The following is a 26255-nucleotide window of genomic DNA, read 5'->3' as shown; positions in this document are numbered from 1 at the left end:
AGAGACTGTTCTGTAGTATCAGTTCATACAGCATGAGATAAGACAGCTAAATCCAACAATTGCATTCACTAATTTACTACTACTACTACTACTATAATCATAGCTGTCAGCCTTTGTTCTGTCTTGCAAACTTAAAAGAATAACTCACGCCTTTCAATGGGCTCTCACAGTATTGTCAGCACCAAGGATTGCAACCCACACAAAGTGAAGAAATGCGATGCTAGATTCAAAGGGATAACATAATGTAGCTTTATTTTTAATTACTTGTGTAATGCACAATGAAGATAATTAACACAGCAAGGGATGAAATAACATGCTAAGGGATTTCGCATCAGCTGACATCTTTACATCAACAGTTGATGTTTTTCTAAAGGATATGTTCTGGCTACACCATGAGATATGGGGTTAATTCAGTTATTTCTGGGTGAAACTATATTTTATCCTGATCTAATTTTATGTAGGAAGTCAGACTAGACTATCACACCACTCCCTTTTGGCCTTGAAATCTGTTCATACAAGTAGCTTTTCCTTATTGCAGTAATAAATGGTCCCAAGTTACTGTATTTTTTTAAAATAAGCATGTATTTGAAGGCCAGCATGATTCATACATAATGAATTACTATATTATAGAAAATTAATTGTTAATTGAAGATTTATCTTTCACTTTTAACAAATACAAATGCTATTAAAGATTTGAAAACCAATGTTTGTGTATTATCAATGTGATAATAGAGCTCTAAAAAGATACAAAAATTTTATTCATAGCCACATCCATATCTGCACATATGAGCTGCAGATACCTGCCTCCACAGGATTTGCTAGGTTCTATTGATAACGAGATACATTGTTGTGTTTTATTATCAATAGTCCTTTTGAGAGTTAATGAATCATTCCTAATCTCATTTTTGATGAATGAATATGAGACACCCTGCGACTCCAATATTCACTTCCATCATGTAATTGTGATACGTTTTAGACTGATACTTCACAAGACATACTTTGTATAAAAGACTTTAGCTGCTAGACATCAATCTCTCATCAGTTTGTAGGTGATACCGTATGCCAGGTTATGAAGTTTGGCTATGTATATACACATTTATCCTCAATATGGATCAATGCAAAGTACTCCACATAGGAAGGAACAATAACACAAAATGGGGAATTAAAGCCTAGAAGCAGTACTGCAAAAAAGGATTGTGGGGGCATAGGGACCATAAAATACATGAGAATTAACGTGACTATTAGGGAAAAAATACATTGCTCTGGGATATAATAGCAGGAGTGCAGTAAGAAACAAGTAGTAAACAAATCTGGCCTCAGTTGGAATATTGTGTCCAGTGCTGAGTGCCACATTTCAGCGAAAATGTGTGCAAATTGGAAAAAGTCCAGAGAAGAGTAACAAAAATTATTAAAGTTGTAGAAAACAATCCATGAGGAAAGTTTGAAATAACCGGTTTTGTTTATTCTAGAAAACAGAACACAGAGACCAGGATAACAGCTTTCAAATACCTAGAAGACTGTTAAAGGAAGAGGGAGAAAATATTTTCCTTAACCTCTGATGATTGGACAAGAAGCAATGGGCTTAAATTCCAGCAAGGAAGGTTTAGGTTGGATATTAGGGAAAACATCCTGTCAGGGTGATAGAACACTGGAAAAACTGCAAGGCAGCTTGTAGACTTACCATCACTGGAGTTTTTTGGGGGTTTTTTGTTTTTTTTTTTGTTTTTTTAAAACAAGCAGTTGAAACAAGCACCTGTCAGGTGTGGTTTAGATGGTGCTTGGTCCTGCCATGAGAACAGGGAATTGGACTTGATTACCTTTGGTAGTCCGGTCTTGTTGTGTGTGTTACCAAAACATACCATGAGGCTGAAAACATCCAAAAGTAGCCTTTCAGATACAAAAGTACAAAGACCAAACAATGTTAATAGCTTACTGAGGAGATGCACACAAGCAAAAGGGGAATACCACCATGGTAGGAATTCCCTCTCACCACAAAACACCTGATGAGCAGGGACTGAACTGTCAGACATGATTGTCCCTGTGTATAAAAACCTGGGAAAGTCAAGGCTACGTATGTTTTAAGAACGTTCCAGGCTGTTTACCACTCAGGAGGAGAATTTGCTAATGTACCTCCTATCTACCAAGTATGTTAAGTTCAGTTTGCAGGTTTTGTTTATATACTAAGGTAATGTGCTTTGATCTGTTTGCTATCACTTACAATCACTTAACATTTCAATTGTGTAGTTAATAAAGGTACTTCTTGTTTATATCACAACCCAGTTTGTATCACTCATAACTGGGTAGGGTAAAGAGCTGTGCATATCGCCCTCCCCCTTGCAAGACAGTATAATTTTGGGTTTGCACTCCTGAGGGTGTGTGCACAGGAGAGGGCTACCTAATATCCTGAGCTGACCACAGACTGTGTGATTCTATAGCTAGATGTTTTCCTACCCGTGTGTGCTAGGAAGAGGCTTCAGAGCTTGTCACAACAGCACAGAGTAGAGGGAAACTCAGGCTGATAGGAAAGATGGGCTCAGTGGGATTCCAGCACATTATGTGGCACACCAAAAAGGGGTTGGGAGCCAATCCATCACAGAGTATTTGCCAAATAGTTCCAACTACAGGTTGAGCTGCTCTAGACAGGCACTCTCTCATCCAGCAACATCCATAATCCACATGATTTCAGTTAGTTAGACAACCACTTGTCATTGGTGTAGTCAAGTTTCCCGTGGTCCATAAAGTCTGTTTACAGCCACCAGCCTTGGCTCCCAGTGTTCTGTGCTGTTATTTAGTTGTAATTTACTCCTAAATGTCTTCTAAGAGCCCAGTGAGCTGTGGAAGTGTTGGTAATGCTGATAGACAACACTGACCTCCCTTGGTTTGGCAAATTCTCTTGTTTGGCCCCAGTCAGGTACTGAGAGTGCCAGCCTAGAGAGGTTCAACTTGTACTACATTTCAGAGCTGGGGGAAAACAATCTAGTCAAATTTTAACTTCTCACTGAGTCAGACAAAACTGGACAGTTACATCTAAGTCCTACTGTGGATTGTGGAGCCAATTCAAAAGAAAAAAAAAGACTTTAAGGATCACTTTGATCATCTACTCCGAATTTCTAAAAAAGAAGGGGAGTGGGAGTGAGGTTCCTCTCAATCAGTTCATGTTGGAACCAGGGCACATCTTTTAGAAAAAAATCCAATCCTGATTCAAGATGTTCAGCAATGGAGTCCACCATATTGCTTGATAAGTAGTTCCAATGGTTAACGACTCTCACACTATCAAAAATTGCAGTTATGTCTATTCTGAAGCTAGTTTCAGCTTCTAGCCATTGGTCCAGAGAATTCTTCTTCCTCCTCCAATTTTTGGATGCAAGTTATCTGGACCTGCCAACTTTAAAAATTCCTAGCTTTAGTAATGACTGTTTAACACACTTCTTATTTATTGTCATCTGGTTTACCCAACCTCAAACAGTAAAAGTTTCTAAAACTTTTGCCTTTTCTGCAGTACATCTACAATATCCTCAAAGTGAAACTCAATGGGTGAACCCCTGGGTTCTGAAACAAAAGATAATGGCCATATGATCCCTTGAAAGCCAAAACTTTAGAGTTCCACAGACCTCTAGCATAACATGAGTCATATCAGAAAGCCCCTCCAGAGAGCCTGTCCTTAAGAGATTCCAAGGCCACAGAGCTTCATTGACAGACAAACTTTTGGGGTGCTTATCAAAGCCTTCTGAGTTTTGATCATTTGTTTTAATACTTCCCACTTTCACAAAACTCAGTTGTGGTTCCACATCTCTCGAAAAAAAATCAATGGAAATTTCACCTAAACAAAGGATGCAAGGCCGGTCCCTTCAGTTATACAGTGGTATTTTTCTTCTTCTTCTCTTGGTTTAAATCTACGCTCCTGTACAAGGTCATCACTCTAGCCAAATTTTTGCACAGGTTTGGAAAGTTTATTTGTGATGTTATAAAGCACCACAGGCCCTGCGGCATGTGTGTTTTCAAACATACAGTGCAAATGTAACTTGCAATTAACGCAAATATTAAACTAAAAAAAAATCTGTCCATACAAATACAGCTAAAGCTGGGTGTGCTATGTTCAAAACAGACAAAACACACTTTCCTGCTACACAGCTTTCTCCTGTGTCACACCTATGGCACAAGTCAAAGCAGCTACACTAACTTCAGTAAAGGCACGCAAATTTGCACCAAGTGATTTTGGTGAACAGCCTAAAGAGCAGTCTAAAAGGAGACAGTTTGGTTAAACATTGTTTTTGTTAAAACCAAATGCATCAAGCCCTATTTTGATCTCACCTGGATGTAGATAAGTGGTAATTCCATTAAGATACATGAAGCTTGACTTGAAAGAGCCAAAGCGAGCCCAGTTCCCCTCCTCTGCTTTCTTTTTTCATATGCACTCTATAAAGTTTTGCTGCGGTAGATGAATGCTCACATTAATAACACAGTGGTATGCAAACATTTGCTGTAGTTGTACAGCCCTAACTCATGACTAAACCCATTTAAATACTAGACCAATTAATAAAACCAAACAAGCAGGGTATTTCCGCGAGTAAATGGTGCTCTCTGTTGGATGTGATTTGCTGGCTCAGCAGAAATGTTCAACCAAGGACATTTAGGGGACAGAATTCACCAGTAACGCAGCAATTAGACCATACAGGAGCTTCCTCAACCTGACATAGCTTTCCTTCACCTTTTAATAAAGCAGATCCTTCACGTATTCAACTGGGATGCAGTCAAACAGAAAGTTTTAATTTACAAACTTCCTTAATGGTGTTATGGGCAGAGATTTCTTGCTCAGTGAGCTCCTGGAATGCTTTGGCTTCTTTCCAGTTCTTGGCAAATGGTACTGAATGTTCTAATCTTTACTCTGCTATCAAGAAACCATTTGAAAAAAAAAAAAAAGAACTCTCCCCCCGGACAGCTTCTAGACCACAGAAGGGTTATCTTTGTATCTGGAAAAAGGTAAGAGACTTTTCAGTGTAAGCCAGATCCTTAAAAGAAAAGGCACTATTATGGAAAATAATCTTATTCATTTTTCCTCTAGTTAGTCAATTTGGACTCCATTTAAATACACAGAAATAATGCAAATATTTTCTACCACATCACAAGGTTATGTAAATATAGACCTATGACCAAAAAACTCCACTGCGTGCAAACATGCAAAAATCAACCCAGACTGCAAAGAGACTCTCAGTGTGCAGGTTTATTTAATACACCTGGTCAGAACCAGTGGGATGGGACTTGGTCTGCACTACTCAGGCACACAAACAGTGCTAGCACTGATATCACATGCCCCATGGGGGAACAACAGGAACATAAAACTCCTCTTGGTTTTAGCCCCTTCAGCTGTATGCAGAAACAGAAGGAATAAATGTTTGTATATGCTTCAAATAACACCGTCGTGAAACCTCTAAGGGCTCCATGCCAGTCCCAAGCCTGGATGAAGGAGAAGAGTTGGTCAGATGAGCAATGATGTGCTGATCATGACACACAATACGAATGAAATCTCATGCCAGTATGTCTAAATAATAAAAAGATGCTGGCTTGGACGTCACTCAGATAAACAAGGTCTGCAACACCAATTGATTGATCGGGGTTGGGTCGATAAGTGGGCTACGAAAGAAAATTACAACTGTAGCGTAGATTGGTGCGGAGGTAGTCTACAGAAACCAAGCCACTCCATGCTGGACAGGGAATGATAGAAGGCAATAGTGAGACAGGCATCAGACACCAATGGGCACTGAGCCCATGGTTGACGGCGATATGCTTCTGATAAGTCCCATCTTCATATTTAAACAAAGTGGCACACCGATTTTGGCACCCTCTACAATAATTTCAAAGAGGACAGACTGAATGCAGATTTGGAGTTTAAACTACCCCAAAGGAACTAGCAGGCATATGTATTAAGGTGGGTGATATTTACAAGGCAAAACTAAAAACAATAGTCTTTGAGAGCCATTATACCCAAATGTGGCAATACATACATTACTTGCACATGGACTCCAGTCAAGCTCATTTTGACATGTCCTGATTATCACTTACCTGTTTTTAAGCAACCAGTTATTTATCCATTCATAGCCCGTACAAACATAACACAGTTCATAATTAACACTTCATCAGCGGACAGACATGCACATTTACTGAAAAGAGTACACCCTCTTGTGCAAACCTAAAACTACAGTTAACTTTTTCATATCCAGCACTCTATTATCCAGAACTCTCAATTAACCAGCATTTTAACCATAAGTAAATTGTAGTTATGTTTTCGATAAGTATAGTGAAATACAAATAAATACAGACAATACAGCGTAAGTTGACAGTGTACAATACTACTGTTGGTAAATAAAATATTCTGCATGCATTTTTGTTTCTTAATATCTATTCTTGTTTTTCTTTTCTGTTATGCATTGCTAGGTATTCCTCTCTATTATCCAGAATATTTGAATATCTGGCAAAATCCTAGTGCTGGGGCTTCCCAATATGAGAGAGTTGACTGTAGTGCTCATGAGCCACTTCCCCAGATTTGCACATGCTCATATCTACCCTTGTTCACAAATGTAGCAGATTTGATCTTTTATAGACCAGCTGCTGAAGGAGTTTTGCATGGACAGGTGGGGCCCATGCAGAAACTGCCCTCATGCACTTGAAAAATCTGGTCCTTAAGTTTACATGGATGCTGCTGAGTCTCCAACAGGATGTTCTCCAGCTGTGCAAAAGGACTAATTGCCATGCAACAGGAAGCAGATGCAGCGTTCATCTTGATACGTACAGGCATAACATCGCAAGGGGGTTAAACCTTACAAGTCAAGATGAATCAGGAGATGGATAGAAGCATTTACCAAAAGTGTTCCAGACAATGGTGGGGGGAATCATTACATAGCTTCTCTTGGAATCAAAAGAGAACCATGCTCCCACAAAAGGGTTCTGCAAACTAAGCCATTTAACCAAATTCCAAAAGTGCGTAACCTACCCCACATCCCACTAGTTTGAGCTGCTCAGAGACAAAAGGGAAACATCAAATTGACAGAACTAATATGCTTATGAAACAAACCCATCACAAGCTCTCTTGTATCTCTTATCCTCCCCTCTCAGGAAGTCACTCCCAGCGGCAGTGAGAGCTGTGGCAAAGTGGAACAAGTGCACCCCCTGAGCGTGCTCTGCTTCTCCATGGCTACTGATGCTGCCCTATGCCAGGCTCCCACCTTTATGCCCCAAGGCTGGGTCCCTTGGTATGTGGGATGCCATGGAGGGCAGAGAGTGGGGCAGTGGCAGGAAGGGGCGGGGCTTGAGGGACTGGTTTGGACATGCCCCCAGGCCAGGCTGCAAATCTGCTCTGGCCCAGAGATGGTCTGTAGGCCTGAAGTTTGAGACCCCTGCTCTACATTGTGAATTGAAAGACAAAACTTTTGTCATTCACGAGTGCTTAAATCCACAAACTTTCCCTCCCCACACAAAAGCCTTCCTGAGCCAAGTGTCAGTGTAAACAGCTTATGTTGGCAGAACACTTCGTTAACAATGTGAACCCCACTTGCAGGGAGTGGAAGTATTTTGTCGGCAAACGTGAAAACAAACAGCTTTTACTCTGTCAGATATTGTGCAGCTTTTAGCAATAAGTCCGTGTTGCATAGTGCAGACAAAACCTCACAGAACAATACCTCTACATCTCCTCATCTAGATTGTTTAGTTTTTCTCTGTGCTGTTAAAGAGCTGCTATGTTCCACCACAGACATGACACCACTTAAGTGGTACACGAAATGATCCATATATGTACTATATATAGTGGTTCATTCATAAGCTTAAAAGTCTACAAAAGGAGCTATGTATTTATTATTAATAGTGACTATATTTCAGCTCTGAGGCACTGAGAATTTATTGGGTGGGAAAGAAATCTGATCAGTGAGCTATAACCACCTGTTTGGACCAACATCAGACCTGGTATTAGTAGGTGATACTCACATGAATTCAAAGACAGATTTTAAGCTGTCCCCAACTAAAAAAATATGACTACTAAAAACATATAATGAAGTTCTCAGCATGACAGATGGCCAGAGCAAAACATTTCATACAGACAATGAAGATGGCGAAGAAAATCATAAATGGTTATCACTAAAAGATTACAAAAAATACCTTCATCCCACACAAGTTTTTTTTATGTTGTTTTGGATGGGGGAAGAAGTTGTTTTTATTTTATTTATTTATTTTTGCCATGAGCAGAAGGTGATTTGCCAGAAAACAAATTCCACATGGCTTAGTGAAGTAGGAAAACTAACCATTAAGATAAGAGAGATCACTTGCTGGTCACATGTTTAACTGATGGCTCCTTGGCCACAGACCCAGGAAAGCACTGAAATAAACGCTGTGTTGTAAGTGTAAGAATAGGCTCACTGAAGTCAATTACTGTACAGAGACTCTGACTACTCACACACTTAAATTTAAGCCCGCGCTTAAGTGCTTTGCTGGATGAGGACCTCAGATACTACATTGAAAGGTGATTTAGAAAAGCCCAGATTAAATCAGACAAGTTTAGAGAAGAAGAAATACAGTCCAACTGTAACTATTCAAATTCCTCAGTTCCTGATCTTCCCTCACAAATACAACCGTTAATAAGTTTTAGAGGTGGCATAGCCAGTACTTTTTTGTGTCACTACTTGCTGGTACTGAGTACTTGTGAGATTGCCTGGGGATGGTGGGCAGGGAGCCAGCTGAGTAGCAGAAACAAAAAGGCTCTGGGCACATCAATATAGGTATCGCTAATATACTCATTGCCACTTCAAGCCACCTTTTATACACACATTAGGACATGTCATTTCTGTCACTAAAGGACCTACAAGTTTTCGACCACCTCTCCCCTTCCATTTTAGGCCATTTGCTGAAGCGGCCTGGATTCCATGAGGAATCCATGTGTGGGGGGCTCAGGTTCTATTATTGTGGGATATTTGCCATAAAGAAAAAGGGTCCTGCATCAGGTTATCAAGAGGGCTAGATGCAGGCTTGTCCTAAACTCAACGGTGTGCACATTCCACAGTCAAGGATATCCATATGCCATGCCACCAGCACCCATGAACTGTACCTTTAAAATCTACATCTGGAACACATCTCTACAAAGCGAAGAAATTGAAGAAATTCTGTATAGTTTAATAGAAAGTGCTCAAGTGCTTGCCTAGATGTGTCCCACATGCTTAGCACTTTGCAGTATACGGCTCTTATAAAGACACCTCGGCGCCTAATGTTGCGACACACAAAAATCAGTAAAAACAACGAGGAAGTCCTGTGGCACCTTATAGACGAACAGATAACGTGGAAGACAAGCTCTCGTGGGCAAAAACCCGCTGTGGCAGACCTAATAGATGTATGTGGTCCTTTACTTCCAGCAGCCTTGACACCAGCTTTTAGAACCAAGTTCCATCCCCGCAGCCAGCCTCAGTGAGGTGCTCTCTTACAAGGGGTGACACAGGCAAGGATCTGAATTTCTCCGATGCCTGGGATGAGCACAGCTGAGTGGTACACCAACCCCACTGGAGTGCGACTGGAGCACACTGAAGTTCTTGACTCTGCTGCTGACTTCTGACTAATGCTTTTAAATCCAAAGGCCCAGGGTCAGGGTCAGGGTCAGGGTCAGGCTTGCCAACAGCGCGGGGGCAGGGGGACAGGGTAAGGGAGGCAAAGAGGGCAGTTGCCACCAGGTGCAGTGTTTGAAAAGGGACGGAAGCTCTGGCCGTCACCGCTGCTACTTTGGTGGTGGCGGATGGCGCTCCAGGCCGCAGCACCCACTGTGTGCAGCTGTGGGGAAGGGACAGTGCTACATTCTGGGTGGCACTGAGGGCCAAGTACCCTAGGCCTCATCCCTTCTGCCCATGGTCCTGCCCCCCACACACACCTCGTCCTAGGGCCCGCAGCAGCTGTTGGCCCCACTGCCCACGGTTCAATCCCCTACAGAACCGGCTTGACAACCTCATTACACAGCTGCTGCTTAGACCAGGGTTGTGAAAAATTTGTAGCATTCCCTGGGGTGATGAGCCAGCCGGGACACCCCGTCTTCACCTCAGACTGCGGCTGAGGGTGCCATTGTTCTTCTCCACACCTCCCTTATGGTGTCATGTATCAAGCAGATCACACCCAGGGTTTCAATTGGCATAAACAGTTACAGCCCCACCTCAGCTGATGGTCTGACCTCCAAGGAGCAGACCTCAACTCCCTTTTACAACTTCAGTCCGTGAGCATCTGGTCCTTCGGATTTCCCTCTGACTGATGTAACCCACTCCAGTGCTTGAAATTTAAATCCTCTTATTTGCATTGCAGCCCAGAGGATGAGAGGAAATTTTCCACTTCTACACCACATCATCTTCCAGCGATTCACAGTGCTAAGCCATAACTTAAGACCACTAGCAAACAATCCCCTCACGCGTCTTGTAATCCTCCTAGAGAAGGCGCAGTTAAGAAAGCACAGGAAGGGAAAAGAACAGACGTTCCTTGCAAAACGCTCTTCACAGCCTATAAAAAGGAGAGCCCATAAGCAGCACACACTAAACCTCCTTTGACGGCAGATGCAGCATCGCTGAAGTATGGTTGACTGACTGCAGGCATGCCTGCACTCCAGGGACACAGACGCAGAGCTGTAGCTATGCCGCTGTAGCATTTCAGCGACACTTGGTACTGGGGGAAAAAAACCTCACTGCACCCCATCGCTTTTGTAAACCCACCTCAGGAGGGGTTAGCTAGTGGCAGCTATACCGAGGCTTAGGTCATCTTAAGTATGTCTCTCAGGGGCATGAATTTTCACTACCCTGAGAAACACAGCCAGACTGACCTACATTTTAAATGTAGGCCAAGCCTCAGCCTTAGAGAGGGTTCTAATAAGTATACGAACTGTCCTTGGGACTAATATTAGATGGGGAATAGTGGGATGATTTTTAAGGAGCCATTATCAGTAGCGCAATGGGCCTGAGCCACAGAGTTTAAAGCTGAATTTAGACTTGAATTTTTTCCAACTTCAGGAGTATATGGATGGGAGTTTTGTGCTAGCCCATTATCACAACAGGTTCTGAACCTTAGATACTCCTAGCCCGTGCCACCACCATTGGGAGGAGGTAACTCACAGCCTGCAAAACATGTATCTCCCAAAACATGCCTGTCTCATTTACAGACATGAAACTGAATCAGAGTAAATGGCTCCCAGGTCACAGGAGACGTTGAGCTGAATCCATCTGTCCAAAGTCCAACACTAGTGTCCTAAACAAAGGAGTTGTACTGGAACTGCAGTTCTTCTCCAGGAAGTCCTAGCTTTGAGGAGCATGCAGGGGTGGTGTTTTAGAGCCATCTTTAAACTATCACAAAGGAATCCCTACATGTAAAATAAATTACACCCTTTTATAAAATCAGCTTCATGTAAGATTCTCTTATCCACTCTGAACCTACGGGCATCCCGTCATCTTCCAAGCAAGCAGGAAGTGCTGCTGCTCAGTTGTAATTTCAAGGTCCTCATCTTGCTCCCACTGAAGTCAATGGGAATTTTGCCACTCACTTGGGTGCGCCTACAGTACAAACTAACTTCCAAGTTAGCTTCAAAGTAAGGGGCTGCTTTGAAGTAGCCTGCAGACCATCTACACATGCTTTCCCTTACTTCAAAGTTAACTTCAAAATCACTACTCCATTCACGGGAGTGGAGTAGTAGCTTGCTTCGACGTTTAACTTCAAAGTTAAGTGTGTGTAGATGCTCTGCATGCCTTACTACGAAGTAAGGAGTCCTCCAAGGAGCCCCACCCCGCCCGGAAGATGGAGACAGTCTGACTAGCTCAGGCAGGGCTCTATGGTCCCTGCTGGATGCCTTAAACGAAGCAGCTCTCTGGCAACCCCAACCCCAGGCAGGAAGCTGAGTGTGTGCCACAAGCAGGGGCAGTACGAGCTCTGCCTTGGACTGCCCCTGCCCAAAGCACCTGCCAGCCTCCACAGCCCCTACCCACCATGGCAGCACAGCAGGATCCCCCTCCCACTCCGAGGGCTCCAGAGGAGGGGTCCCAGAGCTCACAGCACCCGGGCAAGGGCCACGCCAGGAGGGGACCCTCCTGGACACAAGGGGAGCTGAAGGATCTCCTTGCACTGTGGGGGCAGGAGGAGGTCCTGAAGCAAACCGGTGCCTGTCAGCATAATGCTGAGGCCTTTGACTGGCTGGCCAGTGCTCTTGCCTCCCAAGGACTCCCCGACTGCCCTGGTAGCAGAGTCCGTATCGAGGTGAAGGAGCTGCACCAGAGGTATATCAAGGCCCGTGATGCTGAAAGCCGGTCAGGGGCACGGCCTGTGCACTGCCCCCACTACCAGAAGCTGCACAGGCTCCTGGGGCCGAGGCAGGTGGCCAGCCTGGAGCATGTGGTAGCCACCAGCAGTCCCCCCCCACACTGTGGACAGCAGCGAGCAAGCGGGCCCCTCCAGCACCACCAGCCCGCCAGGCGGAGACTGGCCCACTGAAACAGAGGGCCATAACGACGGCTCCAGCAACGGGACCCTCATCATCACCCTCCCTTCCGGAGCACCAAGCTGGGCATCAGTGAGCCGGGCCTCGCCCGAGCCCCAGGAGGTCACAGACGGTACGTTCGGGGCAAGCGGGACATCACAAGGGATGGGGCCAGGGATGGCCCTCCCCCGCAGAATAGCCCCACAGCCCACACACCTGCGGATGGGGGAAGAGGGATCATAGGCTGATCCTCACGAAGCGGGAACCCCTGGGCATTCGGGAACCCACGGGCCATTGCGCAGCAGGGAAATGGGGCAGGGGATCCAGCCCCCCCTCAGGTCGGGAGCCAGCACTCACAGTCCACCCCGCCATCCCCTCCTGTCTCCACAGGTCCCTCTCCAGTCGGCCAACCTTGCAGACCTAAGTGGGCCACGGCTGCAGAAGGCCGGGAGGCCACCCCATCTCCCCGGCCCGCATCCTCCCACAGCCATGGGCAGGCCCCTTGGAGATGGCAGTGGAGGGATGAGGAGGCGGCCGCCAACCAGGCGGTTGTGCGGGAGCTGACTGGGGTGCTGCAGTAATGGCTGGCGATGGAGCAGGACATGTGGGCGAGGCTGGCCGGCAGCACAGATGCCATGCTCCAGACCTTGGCTGCCCGCCTCGCCCAGCCTCCTGCAGCTGCCCCTCCCGCAGCCACCCGACACCTGGCGGACCTGGCGCCAGCTGAGCACCTCGAGCTGGACTGGTGGATGCTGACGGAGGCAGGCGCACCTGGCCCAGCCCCAGTGGCCACTCCTGCACACCCTGTGGAGGCAGAGCCCGCAGCACCCCCACCCCACCCCTACCTCCCCATGGTCCCAGCCCCAGAGGGGACCCCAGAGCTGGAGCCAGAGCAGTAGGGGCAGCCATGGCCGAGGTGGCTCCTGGCCCCCCACGCCTCCAGCCAACTGACCCAACCCCCATCCCAGCCCCCGTCCTGTTCAGTCCTCCACCTGAGCCCCCTCCCAGCCATCCTCCAGTTCAGTCTCCCACCCGAGCTCCCACCTCCCCACTGCCAACCAGCCCCCCATGCGCACCAAAGGTTTCCGTGTTCCGTGTTGTACAATACTTTATCTTCCCCCATTAAAGTTTCCTGTTCCCACCCTAGCCCGTGTCCCTGGTGCTTCCTGAGGGTGGGGCTGAGGTGGTGTGTGGTACGGTTTGTGGCTGGGGGCAGGTGGCAGGGCAGGCCCTGTGTGAAGGCCCAGCACAGGGCATCCCAGACCCTGACCCCATCCCGCTGTGCCTCACGGCACAGGACAGTGGGTGGCTGCTCATAGCTGCCCCCCGGTCCATGGCCCAGCCAAGGTTGTGGAGGGCACAGCAGGCAGCAATGACCACAGGGATGTTCAGGAGGCTGACATCCAGCCTAGCAAGGAGGCTGCGAAACCTCCCTTTCAGCCTCCGCAACACCCGCTCGACTGTGCCCCTGGCATGGTTGAGGCGACCGATAAAGTTGTCCTGGGCTAGCATGGTGTATCCAGTATAGAGCCACATGAGCCACAGGTGCAGGCGGTACACGGCATTGGCCACAGCGCGGGGGGCATCGTGATATGTCCCCGCACAGGAGCTCCTGCTCAGGGACATATGTGCCCTCCTGCATCTGGCGTCCCAGCCATGAATTCTGGAACACCCAGGCATCATGGGCCCTGCCCGGCCACCCCACATACACAGCCAGGAAATGGCCCCTTGCGTCCACCAGGGCCTGGAGTACCACCAAGTAGTACCCTTTCCTGTTTATGTAGGTGCCCCCCTGTGGTCCAGAGCCCGGATCGCAGCACGCGTCCCATCCAGGGCTCCAAAACAGTTGGGGAAGCCCACTTCCGTGAACCCAGCAAGGGAGGCGTCCAGGTCTCCCAGGGTCACGAAACTCCACAGGAGCACTATGTAGATGGCTTGGATGACCTGTAGGGGGAAGGAGGGAACGTCCATGACCACCAGACTGTGAGGCCTCCCACCCCCACCAGGAGCCCCCTGCCCCCTCCCCAGGAGAGGGAGGACACAATCCAGGGTCTGGACATACCTCCTTCATCACGGCTCTGACGGTGGCCTTGCTGACGCCAAACTGGTGGCCAACAGACCTGTGGCTGTCAGGGGTGGCCAGCTGCCATAGTGCGATGGCCACCCTCTTCCACACCGGGAGTGCTGGCTGCATACGAGTGTCCCGGTGCTGGAGGACTGGGGCAAGCCAGTGGCAGAGGTCCTTGAATGTCTGCCAGGTCATCCTGAAATTCCTCAGCCACCGCTCATCGTCCCAGTCCTCCAGCACCAGCCAGTCCCCCCATTCAGGGCTGGTGGCGTAGGTCTACTGGTTCCAGCTCGGCGGGGGAACCAGGGAGAGGCAGCATGAGGGTGGCAAGGGCCTCAAGACTGCGTCCCAGGCGAGCAAGCCGCCCGCACAGCGGGTGCTGCATGGCGAGCAGCATGGCGAGCAGGCTGACCAGGATCGTGAGGGCATCGTCCTCGGCGAGGGAGGGATCTGGCACGGTCTCTGGCTGTTCCCCTGCGTATGTGCTGCTTCTGTCTTCAGCCTGGCAGCCTTGAGCACACGTGGGCTGTGAGTGTGGGGAGGGGCCCTTTAAGGGGTCGGCTGGTTGCAAGCCCGGAAGAGCTTATCGGCCATGCGACCCCATGTCTGCATCATTTCCTGGCCCCTTACTTCGAAGTAGGGACTAATTGTGTGTAGACGTTTAATTTCGAAGTAGGGGAAAACCTACTTCAAAGTAAGGGAGGCTGCATTTTGCGTGTGGACGCTGTACTTCAAAGTAATCAACTTCAAAGTTAGTTTGTAGTGTAGACACAGCCACTTATGTGGGAACAGCATCATGCCACTCTGGTGTCTTGTCCTCTGCAAGTGGCAGGAGATGCACACACATCAGAATGAATAACCCTTTCTTTAGATCTCAAATGCCTGAGACAACATTAATTAAGAGCTTCTAAGTTGCGTAATGTTATCCTTAGTTTTAATTAGGCAGATTTCCTTAGAGGCCCTTAGCTTCAGGTTAGGGAAGAAAGATAGTGTCAATAAGCCGTAAGTGTTGGTACAGGACGGTCTTATTAAAAGCAATAGCAGACTACTTGTTATTCCCAATGAAGATTCTGCACAGCAAAACATGGCCAGCCCCAAATGTTCAACAAAGAAATCAAATTAATCCCCCACTCCCCTCTATTGGTTTACAAATCTTGAGGTGTGTAAAGGTTATTTGCCTTCTCAGCTATAGGATATATATTTTCAAGCTCTTCCCTGTGATCAGAAGAAGAGACGCTGACTTTTTGGAGGTGTGGAATGCTAGGGGTTTAAGAACAAGAACACCAAACATCCAATGGCCTATGATAAAAACAAAGCCACAAGAATTGGCAACACCACCAAGCCATAGTTAACGGGAAGTACATATTATCTTCACCACCAAGAACCACACACATACAACTATAAACCAAAGGCAAACCAACTTCGTTTGGACAACACACAAGGTTCCCCTTCCATGCCAAAGCTTCAGTCATAACTGGCACCAAACCTAGCCCTAACATCTTGAAGAGTAAAAGGTTAAAACAGAAATGAATTGCCCCTCTAAGCTTCTAGATTTCCTTCCAAATCGGACAGACACAGACACAGACACAGACACATATCTTTGGGGAGGAGAGGCCAGTGGCAGACAAAAGGCCATGTCCTGCTCAAGCAGGCTTCCTACATTCATTGTAACCTGACTAACTGGCTGCAGCTAGCTCCTGGTGAAACCTGCCTCTCCCACCTTCCCCACGATGGCACCAGAGGCAGATCACACCTATGAACAACAGCCATGTGTGCATCCAACAGTATGCAGAAAGCCAGTACATTAACACCCATCCCCCTTCTACAAACCCGGCCCCGGGAGTCAGAGCTCCTGGGTTCTATTCCTGACCATCAGCCACTTGCTGTGGGATCTTGGAAAAGACATCAGCTCCTCCAGGAGGCAGCGGGCAATTGCCCCAAGTGAACAGGTGCCTGAGAGGCCCTTACACACTATCCTGGCTGTATCCTTGAGAGGTGTAACCAAGTCTCTCACATTATACCCTATTCCAACTCTCAGCTAAGTGCATGGAAAGGCATGGAAATAATTGGACTCAGCATAAACTGGTTAATCAGCATGATTTGCAAATATCCACAGTGTTACCACTGAGGAATGCTGCTATCAAAGTTAGCTCCCAAATCATACCAGAACTTTTAATTCCATTCAATTTGTCACTGGCTGAGGAGTTCCAACCACATACATTATACTGGAAGGTTTCTGCTATTTGAACCTACAAAACAGAAAGCAGGCCCTGCAAGTTGTGATTCATTTTGTTTCGTATTTGCTTGGCAGTAATACCAAAGGAAGAGCCGAAAATTATATGAAGGTGGGGAAAGATACAACCGTGATTAACAGGCACAAATAGATTTACTTGGAAGGTTGGAGCTGTTTTGGTTAAATAGTGAAAAATTTCTAAGCATGAAACTGTGCAAGACTCCTAACAAACCTCATCCCCTTTTCCTTCAAGGGTTAATGGTTATTTGCTGGCTGGCAATTAGAACATGACAAAGGGTTTGGAACTCTGAGCTCTATGAGAAGCAGAGCATGGAACAAAGTGACAACCCACAATCCTTTTCTCCAGAGACACTCTCATTAGAACCCCATTTTTGAGACTAACAACCTCTAGGGACAGCTTTAAGGCTATGTCTATACTTACTGTGCATTCAGTCCTCCAGAGTTGGATTTTGCCATGTCTGTGAAGACACAGAGGGGGAAAAAAAAAGCTCTCTCGGCTTGGCTGTCAACCCTGGTCCTCCATGCTATCATGGGGAGTAGGGACATGGGCATGAGCCCATTAGAGCCCCGATCTACTCGAGGGAACAAAGTTGATCATGATAACAAGCAGTCCTGTGGCACCTTATAGACTAACAGATATTTTGGAGCATAAGCTTTCGTGGGCAAAGACCCACTCCATCAGATGCATCTTGATAACATCGATTCTAGGTACGCTAATGGCATAGCTGGAATTGCATCTCTGGGATCGACTTTGTTCCCTGGAGGAGACCAGGCCCAAAATATGAAACATAACAGATTGCAGCAGCATGCAGCAATGATAGATAAAAGCCAGAACTCCCATGACTTGAATAGCAAGTGCACCGTGTTAATGTTATAAAACATTATTCACAGTGCATGCCCAATAATAAGAGAAAGAAAATATACGTAGTACAAAACTTTTTATCAGGATGAGTTTGGGGTAGACACTTGACCCACAGCTTTGCCCTTCCAAGTAGGAGGAATTCAAACTCACTTGTAAAACCTTCATGCCAAACGACGTATTCTACAATGTCTGACAGGTTACAGAATAACTATTTTAGGAACTATGTAGATTAGCATTTCCCAATGAACCACCCATTGACGAGCATTGATCCCCAAAACCCCAGTTTAGGAAGGCAGCAAACCAGTCCCTGGTATCAAAAAGGTTGAGAAATGCTCATTTGGAAACAAATTTTACTTCTCCCCTCCCCCCGCCCTTTGGAACTATTCTTTTTATCCCTTCATCTTTAGATCCTGTGCTTTAGTTCCCCAGCATTCCAGCATGCAGAGTGGCAGCCAGGAAAGCCATCTTTTAAAAAAGGAACTAAAAATAGCTTTTTTAGACTTAAAAACATCATTGCTTTAAAATCCATTCTCACAGGCTTTTCCAAGGCTAAAAGCTTATACTGGGCGTCATTGGAAAGCTGAGAATCTTCCATCTAAATAGTATTATGAAACCTCCTTTACTAGTCATGACATTTTAACATTTGAAAAGGCTTTCTGACCAGAACTGGATCTTGCTTGCCCTGGGTCTCAGGCAGAAATAACTGTGGCAGGAGAAGATGATAAATGTTATCTGTGGAAAAGAGGAAAAAGTTTGGATGCAAGTTGATTTTTAAAAAAAAGTCAGGTATTTGAAGATGCTCAGGTATTTGGAATATTGGCACATAGCTCAGGGAAGAGAGATTCGTGGGCAGAGTGCAGGTGAGAAAGTCAGAGGTGTATGATAAATGAATTTGTTATGTGGTTCCATGATGTCGTGTGGAATCATCCCTCTCACCAATATGGTTGTTTATGCACAAAGCCAGAGCTTGATGCTCTTGAAGCCTGTACCCAAAAGGTTCCCCACCGTCCAGTCAGATGGGACAGAATTAACAGGGCTGATCTCAGTTTCCTGTTATGTTTTCTAGCCCTTTTGGTAGATGTAAACACGCCACCAGGGCTGAACTTTTATCAGTGACTTCACAATCCCTGAGACCTGGGCTGGCCTCTGGGGTATATTCAAATTACACCTGCAGGTTTCTTCATTTTTGAAAAAGTTATCAGATCCTTTGCAGCAGCTGGTACTAGGGCTGCTATGAGCTCCCTCCAAGCTGACCAACTGCAGCTAAGCCAGCTCTTCTGCTGAACAGACAGTGTTTCCTGAGACCACAAAGGTGATCAGTATGGGAGGCAGCTTGTTCAGAGGACTATGTACTGCGCAGAGAGTAAAGAACTCATGCACCCTCATCCAGCTCTGATACCAACTCCCTCTGCAGACTTGGTCAAAGTCACCTAACCATTCTGCTTCACTTTCTAATGGGGACAATAATGTCAACAGATTTTTGTAACCCTGTCTAGGTAAAAACGTCTCCCAAGGTGGTGCAGCTCCAAAGTTGAGAATGGAAAAAAAAACCAGTATACATTACACTAGTCTTTACAAAGCAAAAATGGATAAGCCTCCAAAGTGAGTCCAGAATACAGGGAGAGTAAAGGTGCCTTAAAGGCATCCTTCCATCCACCCATTACCGAAGCACAACAGACTGCAAAGTAAGCCTCTTCCTGCTACCAATTTCCTGTATAACCTTTGGCAAATCACCTAATCTGACCACCGGGTCAACATCTAGGCAACGATGGCACAACATTTTCCTAATTCTCAGAAGTGTTGCAGTTAAATATCTTAGTGTCAGAGTGACTCACAATCACTATGGTAATGGTGGGCTACAGATGTACCGAATATGGGTAGATAAAATAGTTCTGCACAGAACTTAGTACACACCGTTTCACTATACAAGCAATAATGTGTGAATCCCTAAAGATCTATAATTGTTACGCTAGACCAACTGAGGGGGAGAGAGGGAAGCATTTAGTACATGGAAGAAAAACAAGAGAATAAATGTTTGCCAGACAGAAGAGGGCACAAGAGGTTTGGGAAACTTAAGCAAACGTTGCAAATAATGACAAGCGGAAAAAAAATGACAATTTTAAAAACACAATTAGGCAAATGTCTAATTTAAAAAATAAAGCCAAAATGATAACCTGAGCAAAGTAAGAAAGCCTTTTCTAAAATGAGCTCTCAAATGCTTCCAGATATTTGCTTGGCACTACAATCTCCATGCTGCAACAAGCAGATGCCTCCAGGGGAGCTGGCTAATTTTAGCTCCAGCTGGGAGCCGATCTGCTGATTGTGTTTTTTATGGCACTTTCTAACTGCAGAGTTTACAAGGCTTTGTAATGTCAGGGTAGGATCTTGGATTCTGTTAATTTTCCCCAACTGTTCTATGGGTGGGACATGTACCACTGACTTAAATAGAAGAAAAGCTAAATCGGCAGTGAACAGGTTTGAAAATTCCACAAGATGTTTGTTTTAGTTGCTTGGGATCAGAGAGATTCCCACCGTGAGCAGCCTGAATGCAGAAGGGTGCTACGTGAAAATGCTGGGTATGACTATGAGCCTCTTGTGTATATCAGCTGGAGGCACATTTTCATCTTGCCTAGGCTAACTACACACCCTCCCCCACACATCCAGAGCATCTTTAGCATCCAGTGTGAAATGAATGGAAGAGAAAAGTAATTTCCACTCATGAAAGGACAAAAAAAAGGACTCATTTTTTGTTAATATTAAAGCAATTCTTTACTGGGGCTGATAGACACAAACAGGCCCCAGGCTAAAAACTCAAAGGACCTAAATCCTGCAATGAGATCCATATGGGCAGATCCTTATACATATTCAGCATCGCTTTGACTTAACTGGAACGCTAACTGAGTTCCCTTTGCAGAATGAGAGCCAGGGAAAAAGATTCTGACTCCACACTATGACGGATGCTCAGCATCTTTCAGAATCAGGTCCACGGTAACCCCACCTATATGTTCAGTAAATAAGAGTCTCCCTTGCCGGTTACATTGCTTATGGAAACCACAGAGTGCAATTATTTACTGAAGTCGTTACTCAAAGATTCCTTTGCCCAGAGGAAGAAGGGAAGATTCAATTCCCAAGCACAGCTTTCAAATATGCCATAAGTGATGCTGTAGCAGCCCTTAGAGAAACCACCACATTGTTCCTAACAAAGTTCTAAGCCTCTGCCTCAGGGATAGCACTGTCTATACTCCACAGCACAGTCAGTTATCCAGGGCTGCCATGAACAGCTGCAAATCTCTGCTGTAAACATTCCTTCTCATTCAACAAAGAAAATAGGTTGGACTTTCCCATGTCACATTCCCTTTCTGCAAACATTCAAGTAGCTGAGTTGACTAACAGGAAAACTTGCAAAGAGCTGATTTTAGGTTTGAACATCCACTGAAGATGAACTGCAGATGGCAAAGCAGATATTTTCACTATGGTGGTTGGTTACACGATAGATCGGGCATCTAATCCCCAGACTGAAAGCACAATTTGTGTAATACCAACACAGGTTGCATTTTTAAACCTGCATATCAAAACATATGTGAGTTGTCTGCCGGGAAAAGAGGAAGACTGCTATTTTATGAGAAATCTGCTTGGGTGCTTTCACCAAGCTGAACAATGTTAAGTCTGACAAATCAATTATTTGCTAAGCCCTGTTTACCCTGATGACTGTTCCATTTATTATTTTCGAAATATTAAACAAGAGACCCTTTTGGAAAAAATCCCAGGATGCTATCTGTCCTGGGAGGGAGAGCTGCTACATCTGAAGGATTGCATAACTTTAAACATAGCACCCCAATAACGAGTGAACAGTTTAAAATCTCCCCACTAATCACATTCAGTTGAGGCACTTGCAGTACCATTTGCCCTGTATCAGGCTCTTAATGAACAAGGTCCACTTAACTCAGAGGAGAGACTCCCAGTAACTACTGCGGACTTAGGACAGGACACCTACTTTGCAGAACAGAAAGATAAAAGGGTAAGAGAAAGCATTCGGACTTCAGATGTCTAGGGAGTGCAGAGGAGACATCTCCCGCACATTCCAGTTCTGCTGCAATTGCTGATCTTCACATTCAGAACCTTATCCTTCCCTTCCATCCTCAGATTATTGTGGTGATCTTTAGTTGCTGCTATTTTTCCTTGCAGGAATGGAAATGGGTTCGCTTCAAAGTACTTGCCACTTCCCAGACTACAACCAGGTAAACTGTTTTGTCTCCTTTTATTATGGGACCCAGCTATCTAGAGAAGCCAGGCAGACGGATGTTCATTTTAGAAACCTGTTGGTAAGAGCCTGCAACTCGCTGACCCTTAACCTGTCACAGCAGGGATGCTACCCTAGGGAGGTTTGCAACAACCAGGAAAAGGGAATGCAGACACTAGCCTCTTGTCCCTTGCATCACACAAGGCCTTTCCAAGATGGGCAAGGAAAGAAAATCAGGCTCAAACCTGCAGCATTTTTGAGACATCTGGAAACGAGACACCAGGAGAGCGAAGGGTCCAATAGCATCATGGCACACATAAGCACCTACCTCAAACATGGGAGAGGTGCCCTTGTCCGGCAACGTGCAGCCCAGGAGCTCCGCAAGAAACTTTGCCATATACAAGCAGGGAGGCAGGGAGCTTTCTAACGGATCTTTTCCGGGTGCCAGGTAAGTCTCCTCTGGCAACAGGAACGCAGGAGAGAAAGTCTCCTTCAGGGCACAGCCTTTGCCATTCTTTCTGGTGTTATCCAAGTTGCCTGCCCGCATCCTCCTGGTCCAGCATTCTGAAGGTGCTGCATAGATTTGCCAGGTGGTAGCCTAAAGGGTGTATACATTAAAAATAAATAAATAAATAAATAAACAGACTAAATCATCAGTGCTGCGCCTGGGCTTTCCGATGTTTGCTTCCAGCCTTTCCCGCTGAATGTCACTATCACCATAGTACAGGAAAGGGGCCCCACCAAGGGGGTGACAAGAGGGACAACGCTGCTGAAGTGAAGGCAGGCGGCTGGAGAAAGACACGGTAGCAGCCAGTGTTCTGCTGTGGCAGAGGGTTTACCCGGCTCAGAGTGACACATGCACAGACGGGGGCACAGCATCCCAGCTAGGACAGGCTCCTGCAGCACCTGGAGATTTCCCTGGCAATTTCCCTCTTCTGTCACAGGTCTTGAATGAAGGTCCCATTCCCCCTCCCCCCCCCACCATTTCTCCCTCCTCCCCCACCACATAGCACATCCCTGGACAGTGACTCTGGCCAAGCTGAGGAGAAGTGGGTCTTACCCACAAAAGCTCATTATCTAATAAATAAATGTGTTGGTCTTTAAAGTGCTACAGGGCTGCTTGTTTTTTGGGTTAGGGAAACAGAGCGAATGGTTGCATGCTACTCCAGGGAGCCCTACTGAAAGGGTGGGAATAGAGCATTGTTTCCCCAAGTGTGGTCTGTGGCCCAGTACCGGTCCTTAGGAAATATACAAATTATCGCTATGCACTATAATTATTGTGAATAAATAATAAACAGGGAAACATTATTCATTTTTATATGCATTTCTATTTTTGGGCCACAAAAAAAAGATACTGAAAAAAGGCAGGTCCCAACTATATAAAGTTTGGGAAACCCTGGGCTATAGAGTTGGTCATAACACTTAGGCAGGATTCAGAAGGGGATCCCTGATCTTAGCAGTGCACCTAAAAGTTCACTGAATTCAGTGAGTGTCCCACTAATGAGCAAGTTACAGCTAAAAATTCACTTACACTGTAGCAGATTTTCACCCACCCCACATTCACTATTTTTCATGCCTCTTCTCAAGCAGGTCCACTCACACTTCAGTGGTAGCAAATATTTTTGTTCTGTTTGTACCACAATGGGACCCTGGTCCATAACTGGGATGCCTAGAAATTACCATGATACAAGTAAACAAAATAGTAGTTTCATAGGGAATGAAGTGTGGCATACATAACAAGTATTTCATCATATTCATATTAGCTTCTATACAAACCGTAGTGTTAATAAGCCATTTAAAATGTTAAATAAAAATCCTCTCCATTACCTCTAACATTTTAATACTGATTGTCTGTCAAGTGCTATATAAGTAACGAAATATTCCACTCAACACCCTTGTGGAAAGGAAGTTGGATTTATTTTGGACCACTCAATGGCAACTAATACTTAAAATCCAGCAGTGAATGAAGAGGGAAAACAGAATATTAGGTGTATAACACTCAAAACGTTCAAGTGCTATTATATAAATCAATGGTACAACCTCACATCTAATAGTAGGTTTAGTTCTGCTAACTTCATTTCAAAAGAGTACAGCAGAATCAGAAGGGCCTGGAAAGTATGGATATGGAAAGACTTCTGTAGAAGGGAAGATTAAAGAGATATTGGTGACAAAAAGAGAACAAGAGGCATCAAATAACAAAAAGAACAGAGGTTAGTCAGGTGTTTCTACGTATGTTTTCTCAGAAGAGAAGAACAAAGGGATCCCTAAAACAAGACAAAGGTAATGCATTTAAAAACTAACAAAAAGTGACTTTAAAAAAAAACAGTGCATAAATTATCAGTGGAAATCTCAGCTACAAAGCAGAGAGGCTAAGAACTTAGATGGATAAAAAAATAAATCAAGACAAGAATAATGACAGACAACTCTCAACAGTTGCCTGAGATAGGATGAAGGAGACGAACCTTCATGCTTCAGAACATAAACCAACTGCTTACTCGCTGAGAGGAGGAAGAATCTTCTGCTTTCTATGAGGATGTTGTTTCACCATACCCATTCTGCAAGCAAGAGGTTACACCTGGTGAAGCTATCCTGTACCATGACTGTCAGAAACAAGATAAGGAATCAGGTGGACTATGGCCCAAGTGCACAAAGCAAGTCAGGAAGAGAATCATGACTATATCTCAGAAGTTGCGGGTTCCCTCTATCATACTCGGTATGGAAGAAGAAATGTTTTGATGGGGGGCTAGTACCCTACTGTTAATGATCAAATTAGATTACATTTAATAGCAAAACAAAAAGCAGTCAAGTAGCACTTTAAAGACTAGCAAAATAGTTTATTAGGTGAGCGATCGTGCTCACCTAATAAACTATTTTGCTCGTCTTTAAAGTGCTACTTGACTGCTTTTTGTTTTGATAGCGTATAGACTAGCACGGCTTCCTCTCTGTTACTATTTAATAGCAAGTTTTTCTGAATGCTCTCACATCCACACACGTATCAGATCATTTTGAAAACATGAAAATCTGGGGTGGATGGTCCAAATTTGAGGCTGTTTGATCAACAGAATCCTGAGCAACACAGCCCTTCCTATTTACACTTATTATGACTCTGCCTCTGACCCTCCCTGACCACATACTTGAGGACAGCTCTCTCTGCTACACAGGGTCCCATGAGATGGCCACAAAAGTCCCTTCCATCCAGTGCCCCTTTGTGGGGGCAATATCTTAGAAGTCAGTCAGGATAAAGAGTGGCTCTACAAACACGGCTTACGCCAAATTAACATTTAAAGTCCATCTTTACAGTAAGGCCATCAGAGACTTGGGAACAAAATCCAGGAGTCTGCTTTCCAAAGCCTCAGCTTTACACACTAGAGCTGCGTCTACACGTGCACGCTACTTCGAAGTAGCGGCAGTAACTTCGAAATAGCGCCCGTCACGTCTACACGTGTTGGGCGCTATTTCGAAGTTGAAATCGACGTTAGGCGGCGAGACGTCGAAGTCGCTAACCCCATGAGGGGATGGGAATAGCGCCCTACTTCGACGTTCAACATCGAAGTAGGGACGTGTAGACGATCCGCGTCCCGCAACATCGAAATAGCGGGGTCCTCCATGGCGGCCATCAGCTGGGGGGTTGAGAGATACTCTCTCTCCAGCCCTTGCGGGGCTCTGTGGTCACCGTGGGCAGCAGCCCTTAGCCCAGGGCTTCTGGCTGCTGCTGCTGCAGCTGGGGGTCCGTGCTGCATATACAGGGTCTGCAACTAGTTGTTGGCTCTGTGTATCTTGCACTGTTTAATGAAAGTGTGTCTGGGAGGGGCCCTTTAAGGGAGCGACTTGCTGTTGAGTCCGCCCCGTGACCCTGTCTGCAGCTGTGCCTGGCTCCCTTATTTCGATGTGTGCTACTTTGGCGTGTAGACGTTCCCTCGCTGCGCCTATTTCGATGTTGGGCTGAGCAACGTCGAAGTTGAACATCGACGTTGCCAGCCCTGGAGGACGTGTAGACGTTATTCATCGAAATAGCCTATTTCGATGTCGCCACATCGAAATAAGCTATTTCGAAGTTGGGTGCACGTGTAGACGTAGCCTAGGTTAGATTCTTCCTTGCAGTAATTCAACTGAAGTCCTGTGCTGAAGTCTAGTTTTGTACCACACACTGGGGAATGGGGAGAATTCAGAGAAAGGCAGCAAGAGTGTTAAGAAGTTGAAAGAGCTGGACATGTATAGCCTACATCAGAAAAGACTGAGGAGGGACATAGCCTCAATCTTCAAATATATAAGGAGGACAGTGATACATTGTTCCCCACATCCACCAACAGGACAAGTAGAAATGAACTCAGTTTACAGCAAGAGAGATTTATTTTGCATATTAGG

At 45.6% G+C, this 26255-nt stretch overlaps 1 protein-coding gene across 1 annotated transcript in view; it reads right to left on the bottom strand.

Moving 5' to 3' along the window:
• RASGEF1B (RasGEF domain family member 1B) overlaps positions 1 to 22385 on the bottom strand; it is a 321568-nt gene extending 299183 nt beyond the window's left edge. Inside the window, exon 1 of the mRNA XM_074993742.1 lies at positions 22219 to 22385. Within this exon, the coding sequence (XP_074849843.1) occupies positions 22219 to 22287 (69 nt within the window). The 5' untranslated portion in view covers positions 22288 to 22385. The remainder of the gene's footprint in view (positions 1 to 22218) is intronic.
• Between the last annotated feature and the right edge of the window lie 3870 nt (positions 22386 to 26255).

The sequence above is a fragment of the Carettochelys insculpta genome, chromosome 4 (assembly GCF_033958435.1).
Source record: "Carettochelys insculpta isolate YL-2023 chromosome 4, ASM3395843v1, whole genome shotgun sequence".
Lineage (NCBI taxonomy): Eukaryota > Metazoa > Chordata > Testudines > Carettochelyidae > Carettochelys > Carettochelys insculpta.
Note: the sequence above shows the minus strand (reverse complement) of the source record. Positions and strands in the feature narration are given on the sequence as shown.